This window comes from Nesoenas mayeri (assembly GCF_963082525.1).
Source record: "Nesoenas mayeri genome assembly, chromosome: 33".
Taxonomy (NCBI): domain Eukaryota; kingdom Metazoa; phylum Chordata; class Aves; order Columbiformes; family Columbidae; genus Nesoenas; species Nesoenas mayeri.
The window spans coordinates 247,202-263,999 of NC_137573.1; the positions used below are offsets into that span (position 1 = coordinate 247,202).

At 63.6% G+C, this 16,798-nt stretch overlaps 2 protein-coding genes across 3 annotated transcripts in view; one reads left to right on the plus strand and one right to left on the minus strand.

Moving 5' to 3' along the window:
- Positions 1-16,798, minus strand: part of PSENEN (presenilin enhancer, gamma-secretase subunit) — a 156,706-nt gene that overhangs the window by 9,678 nt on the left and 130,230 nt on the right. The window lies entirely within an intron of this gene.
- The window catches only part of LOC308051187 (uncharacterized protein), a gene marked incomplete at its 5' end in the record, with an annotated part of 32,981 nt that continues 22,236 nt past the window's right edge, over positions 6,054-16,798 (plus strand). Inside the window, 5 exons of the mRNA XM_080361537.1 lie at positions 6,054-6,065; positions 7,262-7,324; positions 7,458-7,531; positions 9,151-9,214; positions 12,510-12,721. Of these exons, the coding sequence (XP_080217663.1) occupies positions 6,054-6,065; positions 7,262-7,324; positions 7,458-7,531; positions 9,151-9,214; positions 12,510-12,721 (425 nt within the window). The remainder of the gene's footprint in view (positions 6,066-7,261; positions 7,325-7,457; positions 7,532-9,150; positions 9,215-12,509; positions 12,722-16,798) is intronic.

Consider the following 16,798-nt stretch of genomic DNA (forward strand, 5'->3'; position numbering starts at 1 on the left):
CCGGGCCGCCCCCTCCCCCCCCCTTTCCCCGCGGGGGGGCGGGAGGGGGCGGGGCCGCGGGGGGAGGGGGCGTGGCCGTGGCGGGAGGGGGCGGGGCCGGGGGAGGGGCCCGATCCTGCGGCAATTCGTCACCCCCCTGGTCAGCGCCCGCTCGGCACGGCCCATCCGGCCCCCCCGGCGCTTCGGGGACCCCCCCGGGGACCCCTATAGAGACCCCCATAGGGACCCCTATAGAGACACCCATAGGGACCCCCATAGAGACACTGGGGACCCCCCTCGGGGACCCCATTGGGGACGTTAGTGACACTCATAGGGACCCCCATAGAGACCCCCCCAGGGTCACCCATAGGGACCCCTATAGAGACACTGGGGACCCCCCCAGGGACCCCCATAGGGACACTGGGGACCCCCCCGGGGACCCCATTGGGGACCCCCCCAGTGACACCACTTGGGACATCAGAGACCCCGCCAGGGACACCCATAGGGACCCCTATAGAGACACCCATAGGGACCCCTATAGAGACACCCATAGGGACCCCCCCAGGGTCACCCATAGGGACCCCCATAGGGACACTGGGGATCCCCCCAAGGACACCTATAGGGACCCCAGGGATCCCCATAGGGACAACCCATATGGACCCCATTGGGGACCCCCCCAGGGACCCCATTGGGGACATTAGTGACACCCATAGGGACCCCTATAGGGACACTGGGGACCCTCCCAGGAACCCCCATAGAGACCCCCCCAGGGGACCCCCCCAGGGACCCCCATAGAGACCCTCATAGAGACACTGGGGACCCCCCCGGGGACCCCATTGGGGACGTTAGTGACCCCCATAGGGACCCCATTGGGGACCCCCCCAGTGACACCACTTGGGACATCAGAGACCCCCATAGGGACCCCTATAGGGACTCCCATATGGACACCTATAGGGGACCCCCCATAGGGACACTGGGGACCCCCCCAGAGACCCCCCCATGGACACCATTGGGGACGTTAGGGACCCCCATAGGGACCCTATTGGGGACCCCTCCAAGGACCCCTATAGAGACACTGGGGACCCCCCCAGGGACCCCATTGGGGACATTAGTGACCCCCATAGGGACCCCCATGGGGACACTGGGGACCCCCATAGGGATCCCATTGGGGACCCCCCCCAGTGACATCACTTGGGACATCAGAGACCCCCATAGGGACCCCTATAGAGACACTGGGGACCCCCCCAGGGACCCCATTGGGGACGTTAGTGACACCCATAGGGACACTGGGGACCCCTCCAGTGACCCCCATAGGGACCCCATTGGGACATTATTGACCCCCATAGGGACCCCCATGGGGACACTGGGGACCCCCCCAGTGACACCATTGGGGACGTTAGTGACACCCATAGGGACATTGGGGACATTGGGGACACCCATAGGGACATTGGGGACACTGGGGACGCTATTGGGGGACATTGGGGACAGCCATAGGGACAGTGGGGACTCTGGGGACGCCATTGGGGACATTGATGACACCATTGGGGACATTGGGGACACCCAGAGGGACATTGGGGACTCTGGGGACGCCATTGGGGACATTGATGACACCATTGGGGACATTGGGGACACCCATAGGGACATTGGGGACACGGGGGACACCTATGGGGGGTCATTGTTGGGTCATGGAGGGACACTTGGGGACATTGGGGACACTGGGGACACCCCTAGAGAAGCCATTGGGGACATTGGGGACACCCGTAGGGACATTGGGGACAATGGGGGGGACTTTGGGGACCCCCATAGGGACACTATAGGGGACATTAGTGACACCCATGGGGACATTGGGGACAATGAGGGGGACATTGGGGACCCCCTTAGGGGAAGTTATAGGGGACATTAGTGACACCCATAGGGACATTGGGGGGGACATTGGGGACCCCCATAGGGACCCCATTGGGGACATTAGTGACCCCCATAGGGGACCCCATTGGGGACATTAGTGACCCCCCATAGGGACATTGGGGGGGGACATTGGGGACCCCCATAGGGACCCCATTGGGGACATTAGTGACCCCCATAGGGACATTGGGGGGGGATATTAGGGGGGACATTGGGGACCCCCATAGGGACCCCATTGGGGACATTAGTGACCCCCATAGGGACATTGGGGGACAATGGGGGGGACATTGGGGACCCCCCCAGGTGCCACTTTTGGGCCCAAAAGTGACAGTTTTAGTGTCCCCGGTGGCACTTTGAGGGGCAGTTTTGGGCCCCCCGGTGTCCCCAAGGTCCCCCCCCGGGGGTGACGCCCCCCTCCCCCCCGTCCCCCTCCCCCATCTCCGGGGGGGTCCCCGTTGTCCCCAATGTCCCCATTGTCCCCAATGGCCCCTCCCCCGCGCCGGGTGCTGCTGCGCGAGGCCACGTTCCGCTGGGCGACCCCGCGACCCCCCCGCTGACGTCATCAGTGATGTCATCGGTGACGTCAGCGGGGACCCCCCGGGGACATTTGGGGACAGTCAGGTGACCTTTAGGGGCTCCAGGGTGACCTCGAGTGACCCCACGGGTGACCTCAGGGTGACCCCTGGTGACCCTGTGGTGACATCATGTGACCCCACGATGACCCCTGGTGGACTCCATGGTGATGTCACGTGACCCCACATTGACCCCTGGTGGACCCCCATGATGACCCCTGGTGACCCCATGGTGACGTCACGTGACCCCACAATGACCCTGGGTCACCCCCGTGGTGACCTCAGGTGACCCCATGGTGATGTCACATGACCCCACGATGACCCCTCGTGACCCCGTGGTGACCTTAGGTGACCCCGTGGTGACCCCTAGTGACCCCATGGTGACGTCACGTGACCCCACGATGACCCCTGGTGACCCCATGGTGACCTCAGGTGACCCCTCAATGACCCCAAGTGACCCCAGGGTGACCTTGAGTGACCCCACAGTGACCTCAGGTGACCCCAGGATGACACTTAGTGACCCCCCAATGACCCCTCATGACCCCCGTGGTGACCTCAGGTGACCCCCCAATGACCCCAAGTAACCCCAGCTTGACCCTTAGTGACCCCTCCCCCCTCGGCCCCGCCCACCCGCCCACCCACCAATCGCTGCGCTCCGCCCACCATGACATCACCAATGACATCATCACGGGCCCCCCCCACCGGCCCCTCCCCCTGCTCCCCCTCCCCCGCTTCCCACGGCCCGGGGACGCCGATGACGTCACTGAGGGTGGCGATGACATCATGAAGCGCCCTGATGACGTCACTGGGGACGCCGATGACGTCACCAAGGGGGCGGGGGACGATCTGGGGCGCGTGTTCGACCTCCTGAGCCGCGCGCGGGTGCAGCTGCGGAACATCGACCGGCGCCGCCCCTCCCCCGCCAAGGTCAGACCCCCCGGACGCCTGGGTCCCTTCTGGGGACACCCCCCCGGATGCCTGGGTCCATTTTTGGGGAACACCACCCGGACGCCTGGGTCCCTTTTATGGAGGGTTTAGGGACCCCCGGACGCCTGGGTCCCTTGTGGGGACACCCCCCCCGGACGCCTGGGTCCATTTTTGGGGAACACCACCCGGACGCCTGGGTCCCTTTTATAGGGGCTTTGGGGTGGTCCCGGACGCCTGGGTCCCCTTTTATGGAGGGTTTAGGGACCCCCGGACGCCTGGGTCCCTTGTGGGGACACCCCCCCGGACGCCTGGGTCCATTTTTGGGGGAACACCACCCGGACGCCTGGGTCCCTTTTATAGGGGCTTTGGGCTGGTCCCGGACGCCTGGGTCCCTTTTATGGAGGATTTAGGGACCCCCGGACGCCTGGGTCCCTTGTGGGGACACCCCCCCCGGACGCCTGGGTCCATTTTTGGGACACCACCCGGACGCCTGGGTCCGTTTTATGGGGGTTTTGGGGTGGTCCCGGACGCCTGGGTCCATTTTTGAGACACCGCCCGGACGCCTGGGTCCCTTTTTGGGAAACACCCCGGACGCCTGGGTCCCTTTTATGGGGAATTTAGGGGCCCCCGGATGCCTGGGTCCCTTTTGGGGTCACCCCCCGGACGCCTGGGTCCCTTTAGAGGATCTCCCGAACGCCTGGGTCCCTTTGTTGGTGGGTGGGGGAGGGGGGGTAGTATGACCCGAACGCCTGGCTCCCCGCACTGTGATGCTGGAGGGGACCCAGGCGTCCGGGAGGGGACCCAGGCGTCCGGGAGGGACCCAGGCGTCCGGTGCGCTCACCCTCCCCCCCCCACAGGAGGAACCGGAAGAGCTGGAGGGGGAACCTGGAGACCTGCAGGTGGGGGGCAGGGGCCCCATTGTCCCCCCCCCTCATTGTCCCCCCCCCTCATTGTCCCCCCCCCTCATTGTCCCCCCCCCCCATTGTCCCCCCCCCCATTGTCCCCCCCCCATTGTCCCCATTGTACCCCCAATGTCTCCCCAATGTCTCCATTGGTCCCCCCCATTTTTCCCCCCAATAGGTCCTCCCATTGTCCCCCCCGCATTGTCCCCATTGGTCCCCCCCCAATGTCCCCCATTGCCCCCCCATGTCCCCATTGCCCCTCCATGTCCCCATTGCCCCCCCCAATGTCCCCCCATATCCCCATTGGTCCCCCCATTGATCCCCATTATCCCCCCCATTGTCCCCCCCCATAGGTCCATTTGTCCCCCCATTTGTCCCCTCATTTGTCCCCCCATTGTCACCCATTAACCCCATTGTCATTGCATTGTCCCCCATTGAACCCCATTGTCCTCCTATTGTCACCTCATCATCCCCATCGCCTCCCCCATTGTCCCCCATTGTCCCCCATTGTCCCCCATTGTCCCCCAATGTCCCCCAATGTCCCCATCGTGTGCCTGTCCCCATGTCCCCCCAATGTCCCCCCAATGTCCCCCCAATGTCCCCCCAATGTCCCCATTGTCCCCATCGCCCCCATATCCCCCCATCGTCCCCATTGTCTCCCTGTCCCCATATGTCCCCCGTTGTCCCCCATTATCCCCCCATTATCCCCCCATTATCCCCCCATTATCCCCCCATTATCCCCCATTGCCCCCCCAATGTCCCCCTATTGTCCCCATTGTTCCCATCCTCCACGTCACCCCCATTGACCCCAATGTCCCTATTGGCCCCCCATTGGCCCACATTGTCACCCCAATGTCCCCATTGCCCCCCATTGTCCCCATTACCCCAAATGTCCCCATCATCCCCCCCATTGTCCCCAATGTCCCCATTACCCCAAATGTCCCCATTGCCCCCATTGTCCTCATTACCCCAAATGTCCCCACTGTCCCCATTGCCCCCAATGTCCCCATTGCCCCCAGTGTCCCCAATGTCCCCATTGCCCCCAATGCCCCCATCGCCCCCCATCGCCCCCATTGTCCCCATTACCCCAAATGTCCCCATCATCCCCCCCATTGCCGCCAGTGTCCCCATTGCCCCCAATGTCCCCATTGCCCCCAATGTCCCCATTGTCCCCATTACCCCAAATGTCCCCATCATCCCCCTCATTGTCCCCATTGCCCCCGTTGCCCCCAATGTCCCCATTGTCCCCATTGTCCCCATTGCCCCCAATGCCCCCAATGCCCCCATTGCCCCCATCGCCCCCATTGCCCCCATCACCCCCCCATGTCCCCATCGCCCCCGATGTCCCCAATGTCCCCATTGTCCCCATGGCAGGGTCCCCGGATCAAGCACGTTTGCCGTCACGCGGCGCTGGCGCTGGGCCGGGCCAGAGCCACCGTCCCCGAGAGCGTCCCCAGGCTCAGCGCCCTCCCCCCCCCGCGGGGCGCCCAGCGACGGTACCGGACGCCTGGGTCCCTTGGGGCACTCCTGGGTCCCTCCCAAACTCCTGTTTCCCTTGGGGCACTCCTGGGTCCCTCCCCGAACTCCTGGGTCCCTCCCCGAACTCCTGGGTCCCTTGGGGCACTCCTGAGTCCCCTCCTGAACTCCTGGGTCCCTCCCGACCTCCTGGGTCCCTTGGGGCACTCCTGAGTCCCCTCCTGAACTCCTGGGTCCCTCCCAAACTCCTGGGTCCCCTCCTGAATACCTGGGTCCCCCATTACTTTGCCCGTCCATGAACTCCTGGGTCCCCTCCCGAACTCCTGGGTCCCCTCCCGAACTCCTGGGTCCCCTCCCGAACTCCTGGGTCCCTCCCGAACTCCTGGGTCCCTCCCAAACTCCTGGGTCCCTTGGGGCGCTCCTGGGTCCCCCATCACTTTGCTTCTCCTGAACTCCTGGGTCCCTTGGGGCACTCCTGGGTCCCTCTCTGAACTCCTGGGTCCCCCATCACTTTGCTTCTCCTGAACTCCTGGGTCCCTTGGGGCACTCCTGGGTCCCTCTCTGAACTCCTGGGTCCCCCATCACTTTGTTCCCCCCGAACTCCTGGGTCCCTCCCCGAACCCCTGGGTCCCCCATCACTTTGTTCCCCCTGAACTCCTGGGTCCCTTGGGGTACTCCTGGGTCCCCCATCACTTTGCCTCTCCTGAACTCCTGGGTCCCTCGGGGTACTCCTGGGTCCCTCATCACTTGGCTTCCCCTGCACTCCTGGGTCCCCCCCAAACCCCTGGGTCCCTTGAGGCACTCCTGGGTCCCCCATCACTTTACCCCTCCCGAACTCCTGGGTCCCTCCCTGAACTCTCACTTGAGTCCCTTGGGGCACTCCTGGGTCCCCTATCACTTTACCCCTCCCGAACTCCTGGGTTCCCTGGGGCGCTCCTGGGTCCCTCTCGAACTCCTGGGTCCATTTGGGCACTCCTGGGTCCCCTCTCGAACTCCTGGGTCCCCCATCACTTTGCTCCCCCCAAACTCCTGGGTCCCCCCTCCTGAACTCCTGGGTCCCCCCTCCTGAACTCCTGGGTCCCCCTGGGCACTCCTGGGGTCCCCCATCACTTTACTCCTCCCAAACTCCTGGGTCCCTTGGGGCACTCCTGGGTCCCCCATCACTTTACCCCTCCCGAACTCCTGGGTCCCTCCCTGAACTCTCACTTGAGTCGCTTGGGGCACTCCTGGGTCCCTTGGGTACTCCTGGGTCCCCCATCACTTTGCCCCTCCTGAACTCCTGGGTCCCCTGGGGCACTCCTGGGTCCCCTCCTGAACTCCTGGGTCCCCTCCCTTGGGGCACTCCCTGGGTTCCTTGGGGCACTCCTGGGTCCCCCTCCCGAACTCCTGGATCCCCCATCACTTTGCTCCCCCCCAAACTCCTGGGTCCCCCCTCCTGAACTCCTGGGTCCCCCTTGGGGCACTCCTGGGTCCCTTAACCCCCCTTTTCCCCCCCCCTTATAGAAACCTCCTCAGACTCCGACGCCGCCCCCCTCCCCCAAACGGCCTCGGGTGGGGATTGGGCAGGTTGGGGGGGGGTGTGACGTCACCACCACCCCCCCAGCCCCAGCCCCCCCCCGCCGCCCCCCCCCCGCCCCACCCCCCCGCCGGAACCGGGGGGGTGCGCTGCGGGCGCTGCCGCGGGTGCCGCCGCCCCCAGGACTGCGCCGCCTGCGCCAACTGCCGCGACAAGCCCAAGTTCGGGGGGCCCAACACCAAGAAGCAGTGCTGCGTGTGAGTCACACCCCCCCGGACGCCTGGGTCCCTCCCCCGGACGCCTGGGTCCCTTTCCCGGACCTCCACCGGACGCCTGGGTCCCTTGGCTGGGTCACCCCCGGACACCTGGGTTCCTCCTTTTCTATCACTTCTGGACACCTGGGTCCCCTCCCCCGGACACCTGGGTCCCTCCCCCGGACGCCTGGTCCCTTCTTTGGGTCACCCCCCGGACGCCTGGGGTCCCCTCCTATCTATCACTTCTGGACACCTGGGTCCCCTTCCCCACGGACTACCTGGGTCCCCTCCCCCGGACGCCTGGGTCCCTTGTCTGGGTCCTTCCCCGGACGCCTGGGTCCCTTCCCTGGACCACCCCCGGACGCCTGGGTCCCTCCCTTGGACGCCTGGGTCCATTCTTTCTAACCCCCCCCGGACGCCTGGGTCCTTTCTTTGTGTCATCCCTGAACACCTGGGTTCTCCCCCGGATGCCTGGGTCCCTTGGCTGGGTCACCCCCATATGCCTGGATCATTCCCCGGATGCCTGGGTCCCTTCTTTCTAACCCCCCCAGACCTGGGTCCCTCTCCCCAGGACACCTGGGTCCCTTTTTTCTAACCCCTCCGGACACCTGGGTCCCTTGGCTGGGTCACCCCCGGACGCCTGGGTTCTCCCCCGGACGCCTGGGTCCATTCTGTGTGTCAGCCCCGGACACCTGGGTCCCTTCTTTGGGTCCCTCCCCCGGACGCCTGGGTCCCTCCCCCCGGACACCTGGGTCCTCCCCTGGTCACCTGGGTCCCTCCCCCGGACACCTGGGTCCCTCCACCAGGACGCCTGGGTCCCTTCCCTGTGTCACCCCCGGATGCCTGGGTCCCCTTCTTTGGGTCCCTTCCCCCGGACGCCTGGGTCCATTCTTTCTAACCCCCCCGGACGCCTGGGTCCATTCTTTATGTCACCCCTGGACACCTGGGGTCCCATCCTGGACGCCTGGGTCCCTTCTTTGTGTCCCCCCCGGACGCCTGGGTCCCTTCTTTCTAACCCCCCCGGACGCCTGGGTCCCCTTCTTTGTGTCTCCCCCGGACGCCTGGGTCCCCTTCTTTGTGTCTCCCCCGGACGCCTGGGTCCCTTCTTTGTGTCCCCCCCGGACGCCTGGGGTCCCTTCTTTCTAACCCCCCCGGACGCCTGGGTCCCTTCTTTGTGTCTCCCCCGGACGCCTGGGTCCCTTCTTTCTATCACTTCTGGACACCTGGGTCCTTCCCCGGACGCCTGGGTCCCTTCTTTGTGTCTCCCCCGGACGCCTGGGTCCCTTCTTTGTGTCTCCCCCCGGAGCCCTGGGTCCCTTGTTTGTGTCCCTCCCGAACTCCTGGGTCCCTTTCCCGGACCTCCCCCGGACACCTGGGTCCCTTCCCTGGGTCCCTCCCCCCCCGGACGCCTGGGTTCCTCTGCCAGGACGCCTGGGTCCCTTGTCTGGATCCTCCCCCGGACAACCTGGGTCCCTTGTTTGTGTCCCTCTCAGAACTCCTGGGTCCCCTCCCGAACTCCTGGGTCCCTCCCGAACTCCTGGGTCCCTGGGGCACTCCTGGGTCCCTCCCGAACGCCTGGGTCCCTGGGGCACTCCTGGTCCCTCCTGACGCCCCCCCCGCAGGTACCGGCGCTGTGAGAAGATCGAGGCGCGGAAGCTGGAGCGGCTGGCGCAGAGAGGTGGGGACGTATGGAATCCATAGGGGACCTGTGGGGGCTATAGGGGCACGTATGGGGCTCTAAGGGGGCACTCCTGGGTCCCTCCATGAACTCCTGGGGCACTCCTGGGTCCCTCCATGAACTCCTCCGTGTGGGGGGTGTATGGGGGCTATAGGGGACATGTGGTGCTATAGGGGACATACGGGGTCAGTAGGACACATGTGCACCTATAGACAACACATGGGGTCTATAGGGGACATATGGGGGACATATGGGGTCTATAGAGGACGTATGGGGTCTATAGGGGACGTATGGGGCTTATAGGCGTTATAGGAGATGTATAGGCTCTATAGGGGACATATAGAATTGCAAGGTATATGTGGGCTCTATAGGGGATGTGGGGTCTGTAGGCGTTGTATGGAATCTATAGGGGACATATGGAGCTATAGGTAACATACGGTGTCCACAGAGCACATATGGGTCTATGGGGGGTGTATGGGATCTATAGGGGGTGTATGGGGGCTATAGGGGACATATGGGGTCTATAGGGGTTTGTAGGTGCTGTAGAAAACGTATGGGCTCTATAGGAGACATGTAGAGTTGCAAGGTATATGTGGGCTCTATAGGGGACGTGGGGTCTGTAGGCATTGTATGGAATCTATAGGGGCTATGTGGGATCTATAGGGGACATATGGAGCTATAGATAACATACGGTTGTCCACAGAGCACATATGGGGTGTGTAGGAGTCATATGGGGTCTATAGGGGGTGTATGGGGTCTATAGGGGATGTATGGGCTCTATAGGGGACACATGGAGCTATAGGGGACGTATGTGGCTGTAGGCGTCCCCACCAAAACACTGGGTTCCCTTCCCGGACGCCTGGGTCCCTTGTCCCCCTCCCCCCTCCCCCCCCCCGCCACCCCTGATCTCCTGGGTCCATGGGGCACTCCTGGGTCCTCTCCCGAACTCCTGGGTCCATGGGGCACTCCTGGGTCCTCTCCCGAGCTCCTGGGTCCATGGGGCACTCCTGGGTCCTCTCCCGAACTCCTGGGTCCATGGGGCACTCCTGGGTCCCCCCCTCTCTTCCCGAACTCCTGCATCCCCCCCTCTTCCCGAACTCCTGGGTCCCCGCCCCCGAACTCCTGGGTCCGCCCCCCCTCCCCGAACTCCTGGGTCCTTTCCTGGAGGTGCCCCTCCCCCCCCCTCTCAGGTGTCCCCACCCCCCCCATCAGGTGTCCCCTCCCCCCCCTCCCCTCCCCCCGGCCACATTGGTCCCCGAGCAGGGACAGGGACAGAGGGACAGACAGAGGTACGGGGGGGACATGGGGACATGATTTGGGGTCACTGGGGGGGCACTAGGACCCTGGGGGGCACTGGGGGGGGCACTAGGACCCCTGGGGGTCATTGGGGGTCACTGGGGGGGGGCACTAGGACCCTGGGGGGTCACTCGGTGTCACTGGGGGGGGCTTTAGGACCCTGGGGGTCAGTGGGGAGGGCACTAGGACCCTGGGGGTCACTAGGGGGGCTTTAGGACCCTGGGGTTCACTGGGGTGGCTTTAGGACCCTGGGGGTCATTGGAGGGTGGCACTGGGACCCTGGGGGTCACTGGGGGGGCTTTAGGACCCTGGGGGTCATTGGAGGGGGCACTGGGACCCTGGGGGTCACTGGGGGGGCTTTAGGACCCTGGGGATCACTGGGGGTCACTGGGGGGGCTTTAGGACCCTGGGGTTTCACTAGGGGGGGCTTTAGGAACCCTGGGGGTCACTTGGGGGGCACTAGGACCCTGGGGGTCACTAGGGGGGCTTTAGGACCCTGGGGGGCACTGGGGGGGGGCTTTAGGACCCTGGGGGTCACTAGGGGGGCTTTAGGACCCTGGGGGGCACTGGGGGGACTTTAGGACCCTGGGGGTCACTGGAGGGGCTTTAGGACCCTGGGGGTCACTGGGTGTCATTGGGGGGGACTTTAGGACCCTGGGGGTCACTGGGGGGGCACTAGGACCCTGGGGGGTCACTGGGGGTCACTGTGGGGGGCTTTAGGACCCTGGGGGTCACTGGGGGGGCACTAGGACCCTGGGGGTCACTGGGGGTCATTGGGGGGGGGGGGGGTTAGGACCCTGGGGGTCACTGGGGGGGCTTTAGGACCCTGGGGGTAACTGGGGGTCATTGGGGGGGCTTTAGGACTCTGGGGGTCATTGTGGGTCACTGGGGGGGCGCTGGGACCCTGGGGGTCACTGGGGTGGGGGCTTTAGGACCCTGGGGGTCACTGGGTGTCATTGGGGGGGGCTTTAGGACCCTGGGGGGTCACTGGGGGTCACTGGGGGGTCACTGGGACATGGGGATATGGGGGGGGACAGGGGGGATACGGGGATGGGGGGGCACGGGTCCCAGCTCTGTCCCCCCCACTGTCCCCCCCAATGTCACCCATTGTCCCCAATACACCAAATAATCCCCACTGTCCTTATTGTCACCCCCTTGTCACCCCCTATGTCCCCCATTGCCCCATTGCCCCCAATGTCCCCCCATTGCCCCCAATGTCCCCCATTGCCCCATGTACCCCCTCGTCCCCAATGTCCCCCCATTGCCCAATGTCCTCCTTGTCCCCAATGTCCCCCCATTACCCCATTGTCCCTAATGTCCCCCCATTACCCTCATTGCCCCAATGTCCCCCCCATTATCCCCAATGTCCCCCCATTATCACATTGTCCCCATTGTCCCCATTGTCCCCCCATTACCCCCCATTGCCCCATGTTCCCCCCCTTGTCCCCACCAATGCCTCCCCATTATCCCCAATGTCCCCCCATTATCCCATTGTCCCCATTATTCCAATGTCCCCCCATTACCCCCATTGCCCAATGTCCCCCCTTGTCCCCAATGTCCCCCCAATGTCCCCATTGTCTCCATTATCCCCAATGTCCCCATTGTCTCCATAATGTCCCCCCATTGTCCCCAATGTCCCCCCCATTACCCCCATTGCCCCATGTTCCCCCAATGTCCCCCTTGTCCCCAATGTCCCCCCAATGTTCTGAATGTCCCCCTTGTCCCCCCCCTTGTCCCCCCCTTGTCCCCCCAATGTCCCCATTGTCTCCATTATCCCCAATGTCCCCCCCATTGCCCCAATGTCCCCCCCATTGCCCCAATGTCCCCCCATTACCCCCAATGTCCCCATTGTCCCCCCATTGTCCCCCCATTGTCCCCCCCATTGTCCCCCCATTGTCCCCCCCATTGACCCCCATTACCCCCAATGTCCCCCTTGTCCCCACTACCCCGTTGTCCCCAATGTCCCCCCATTGTCCCCAATGTCCCCATTGTCCCCTTTGTCCCCAGGCCGCTGCCCCCCTCCGCGTGACCCCCTGGGACTCAGAGGACTCGGGGGACTCGGGGGACATGGGGGGGGACACGGGAGGGGACCCGGGGGGGGCGGAGCCTCCGAGGCGTTCGGGGCGGCGCCTCCTCAGGCCCCCGCCCACGGGCCCCACCCACGGCCACGCCCACGGCCACGCCCACCGAGCAGGATGGTGCGGGGACGGCAACCGATGGTGAGGGGACAGTGGGGACATTGGGACATGTGACTGGGGGGGGCTTTAGGACCCTGGGGGTCACTGGGCGGGGTTTTAGGACCCTGGGGGCCACTAGGGGAGGCACTAGGACCCTGGGGTCACTGGGGGGGCTTTAGGACCCTGGGGGTCACTGGGAGGGGCTTTAGGACCCTGGGGGTCACTATGGGGGCACTAGGACCCTGGGGGGTCACTAGGGGTCACTGGGGGAGCTCTAGGACCCTAGGGGTCACTGGGGGTCACTGGGGGGGCTTTAGGACCCTGGGAGGCACTGGGAGGGGACTTTAGGACCCTGGGGGTCACTGGGGGGGCGTTTAGGACCCTGGGGGGCACTGGCAGGAGCTTTAGGACCCTGGGGGTCACTGGGCGGGGTTTTAGGGACCCTGGGGGTCACTGGGCGGGGTTTTAGGACCCCTGGGGGCCACTAGGGGGGCACTAGGACCCTGGGGGTCACTGAGGGGGCTTTAGGACCCTGGGGTCACTGGGGGGGCTTTAGGACCCTGGGGGTCACTGGGAGGGGCTTTAGGACCCTGGGGGGTCCCTGGGGGGGGCACTAGGACCCTGGGGGTCACTGGGGGAGCACTAGGACCCTGGGAGCACTGGGAGGGACTTTAGGACCCTGGGGGTCACTGGGGGGGCTTTAGGACCCTGGGGGTCACTGGGGGTCTCTGGGGGGCGTTTAGGACCCTGGGGGTCACTGGGGGGCGTTTAGGACCCTGGGGGGCACTGGGGGTCACTGGGGGGGCTTTAGGACCCTGGGGGTCGCTGGGGGAGCTTTAGGACCCTGGGGGTCACTGGGGGTCACTGGGGGGGCTTTAGGACCCTGGGGGGGCACTGGGGATCACTGGGGGGGCTTTAGGACCCTGGGGGGCACTGGGACATGGGGGGGAAATGAGGGGACATGTGTGACAATGGGGGGGACACATGATGATGGGGGGAGGGAATGTGTGATACGGGGGGGGGGCATGAGGACATTGTGTCTCTGCCCATGTCCCCATTGTCCCCCCCATTGTCCCCCCCATTGTCCCCCCCATTGTCCCCCCCATTGTCCCCCCCATTGTCCCCAATGTCCCCCCATTATTGTCCTCAGAGCGCCCCCTGGAGGACCCCGAGGAGCCGCCCCGCCCCCGCCGGGCCGCTCCAACCGCTGCTGCAGCTGCGGGCCAGGAGGAGGATGGGGGTGGGGACAATGGGGACAATGGGGGGACATGGGGACAATGGGGGGACAGGGGGACATGGGGACAATGGGGGGACATGGGGACAATGGGGGAACAGGGGGGACATGGGGTTAATGGGGGGATATTGGGGACATGGGGACATTGGGGGGACATGGGATATGGGGATGGGGGACAATGGGGGGACATGGGGGACAATGTGGGGACATGGAATATGGGGGATGGGGGACAATGGGGGGGACATGGGGACAATGGGGCACATGGGGGCAATGGGGCACATGGGGACAATGGAGGGATATGGGGGCAATGGGGGATATGGGGACATGGGGACAATGTGGGGATGATGGAGGACAATGGGGGATTATGGGGACAGTGGGGGGGACATGGGGGTAATGGGAGCAAGGGGGGGACATGGGGACAATGGGGGGAACAGGGGGACATGGGGTTAATGGGGGGATATGGGGACAAGGGGACAATGAGGGGGGATATGGGGACAATGGGGGGACAGGGGATTAATGGGGATTATGGGCACATGGGGACAATGGGGACAATGGGGGGGATATGGGGACAGGGGGGACAATGGGGATATGGGGATGCAGGACAGGGGGGCAATGGGGACAATGGGGGGGACATGGGGACAATGGGGACGTGGGGACAGGGGAACATGGGCGACAATGAGGCAACAACAGGGACATGGGGGGCAATGGGGGGACAATGGGGGTACAGGGGACAATGGGGGCATGGGGATGATGGGGGACAATGGGGACATGGGGGACAATGGGGGGACAGGGGGACAATGGGGACAATGGGGCACATGGGACATGGGGGACAATGGGGACAATGGGGGGATGGGCTGTGTGGGTATATGGGGTGACGAGGGGGAGGGGCGCAGTTGTTTCCCCCCCCCCACCTCCCCACCCCATGTGACCGTGGCCCCTCCCCCCCCTGGCAGGATTGGGCCCCCCCCGGGTCCCCCCAGAGCGGCTGGGGGGGGAGGGTGCCGCCCCAGCGACGGCCACAACACCGCCTGCGGTGTGGATTTCAAGGTGGGACCCCCAAAATACCCCACCAATACCCCCCAATGCACCCCCCAATACACCTGGAGTACCCCCAATGCACCCCCCAAACACACCCAATACACCCGGAATACCCCCAAAACCACCACCCAAGTACACCTGAAATACACCCCAATACACACCAAATACCACCCCCAATACACCCGGAATACCCAGTACCCAGTACACCCCCAATTACACCCCCCCAATACCCCAAAAACACCCCAAGTACCCCAATACACCCCCCAAACCAACACCCGATACCCCCCAAAACACCCCCAAGTACCCCCAAATATGCCTGAAATACCCCCCAATACACCCCAAATACCCCCAATACACCCCCAAATACACCCGAAATACCCCAAAAAACACCCCACGTACCACCAATACACCCCAACATACACCCAAAATACACCAAGTACCCCTGAAATACCCAATACACCCCTCCAATACACCGGAATACACCCAAACCCCCCCCAATACACCTCCCAATACACCCCCCAATTACACCCCCCCAGTACACCTGGAATACCCCAATACACCCCCTCATACCCCCAAAAGACCCCCAAGTACCCCCCCAATACACCCCCCAATACACCCGGAATACCCCCGAAACACCCCAAGTACCCCAAAATATGCCTGAAATACCCCCAATACACCCCACCAATACACTCCCAAATACACTCGAAATACCCCAAAACCACCCCCAAGTACCCCCAATAGCCCCACATACACCCAAAATACCCCAATACCACACCCTCCAATACACCCGGAATACCCCAAAACCACCCCCAAGTACCCCTCAATACACCCCAACATACACCCCAAATACCCCCAAGTACCCCTGAAATACCCCAATACACCCCTCCAATACACCCCTCCAATACACCCCTCCAATACAACCCCCCAATACACCCCCAAATACCCCCCAATACACCCGGAATACCCTAAAAACACCCCCCAATACACCCCCAATACACTCAGAATACACCCCAAATACACCCCCCAATACACCCCCATACCCTGGAATACCCCAAAACCACCCCCCAAGTACCCCCCAATACACCCCCAATACACTCGGAATACCCTAAAACCACCCCCCAATATACCCCCCAGTACACCCCCAAAATACACCCGGAATACCCTAAAAACACCCCCCATACACCCGCCAATACACCTGGAATCCCCCAAAACACCCCCGAGTACCCCCCAATGCACCTCCAAATACACCCGAAATACCCCCAAAACCACCCCCAAGTACCCCTGAAATACCCCCAAATACACCCGGGGTGTCTCTATGGGTCCATAGGGGTGTATGGGGGTGTCTCTATGGGTCCAGAGGGGTCTCTGTGGGTCCATAGGGGTGTATGGGGGTGTCTCTATGGGTCCAGAGGGGTCTCTGTGGATCCATAGGGGTGTATGGGGGTGTCTCTATGGGTCCATTGGGGTCTCTATGGGTCCGTAGGGGTGTAATGGGGTGTCTCTATGGGTCCGTAGGGGTGTATGGGGGTGTCTCTATGGGTCCATAGGGGTCTCTATGGGTCCATAGGGGGTGTATGGGGGTGTGTCTATGGGTCCATAGGGGTGTATGGGGGTGTCTCTGTGGGTCCATAGGGGTCTGTAGGTGTCTCTATGGGTCCATAGGGGTCTCTAGGGTGTCTCTAGAGGTCTATAGGGGTGTATGGGGGTGTCTATATGGATCCGTAAGGGTCTCTAGGGTGTCTCTATGGTCCGTAGGGTGTATGGGGGTGTGTCTATGGGTCCATAGGGGTGTATGGGGGTGTCTCTATGGGTCCAGAGGGGTCTCTGTGGGTCCATAGGGGTGTATG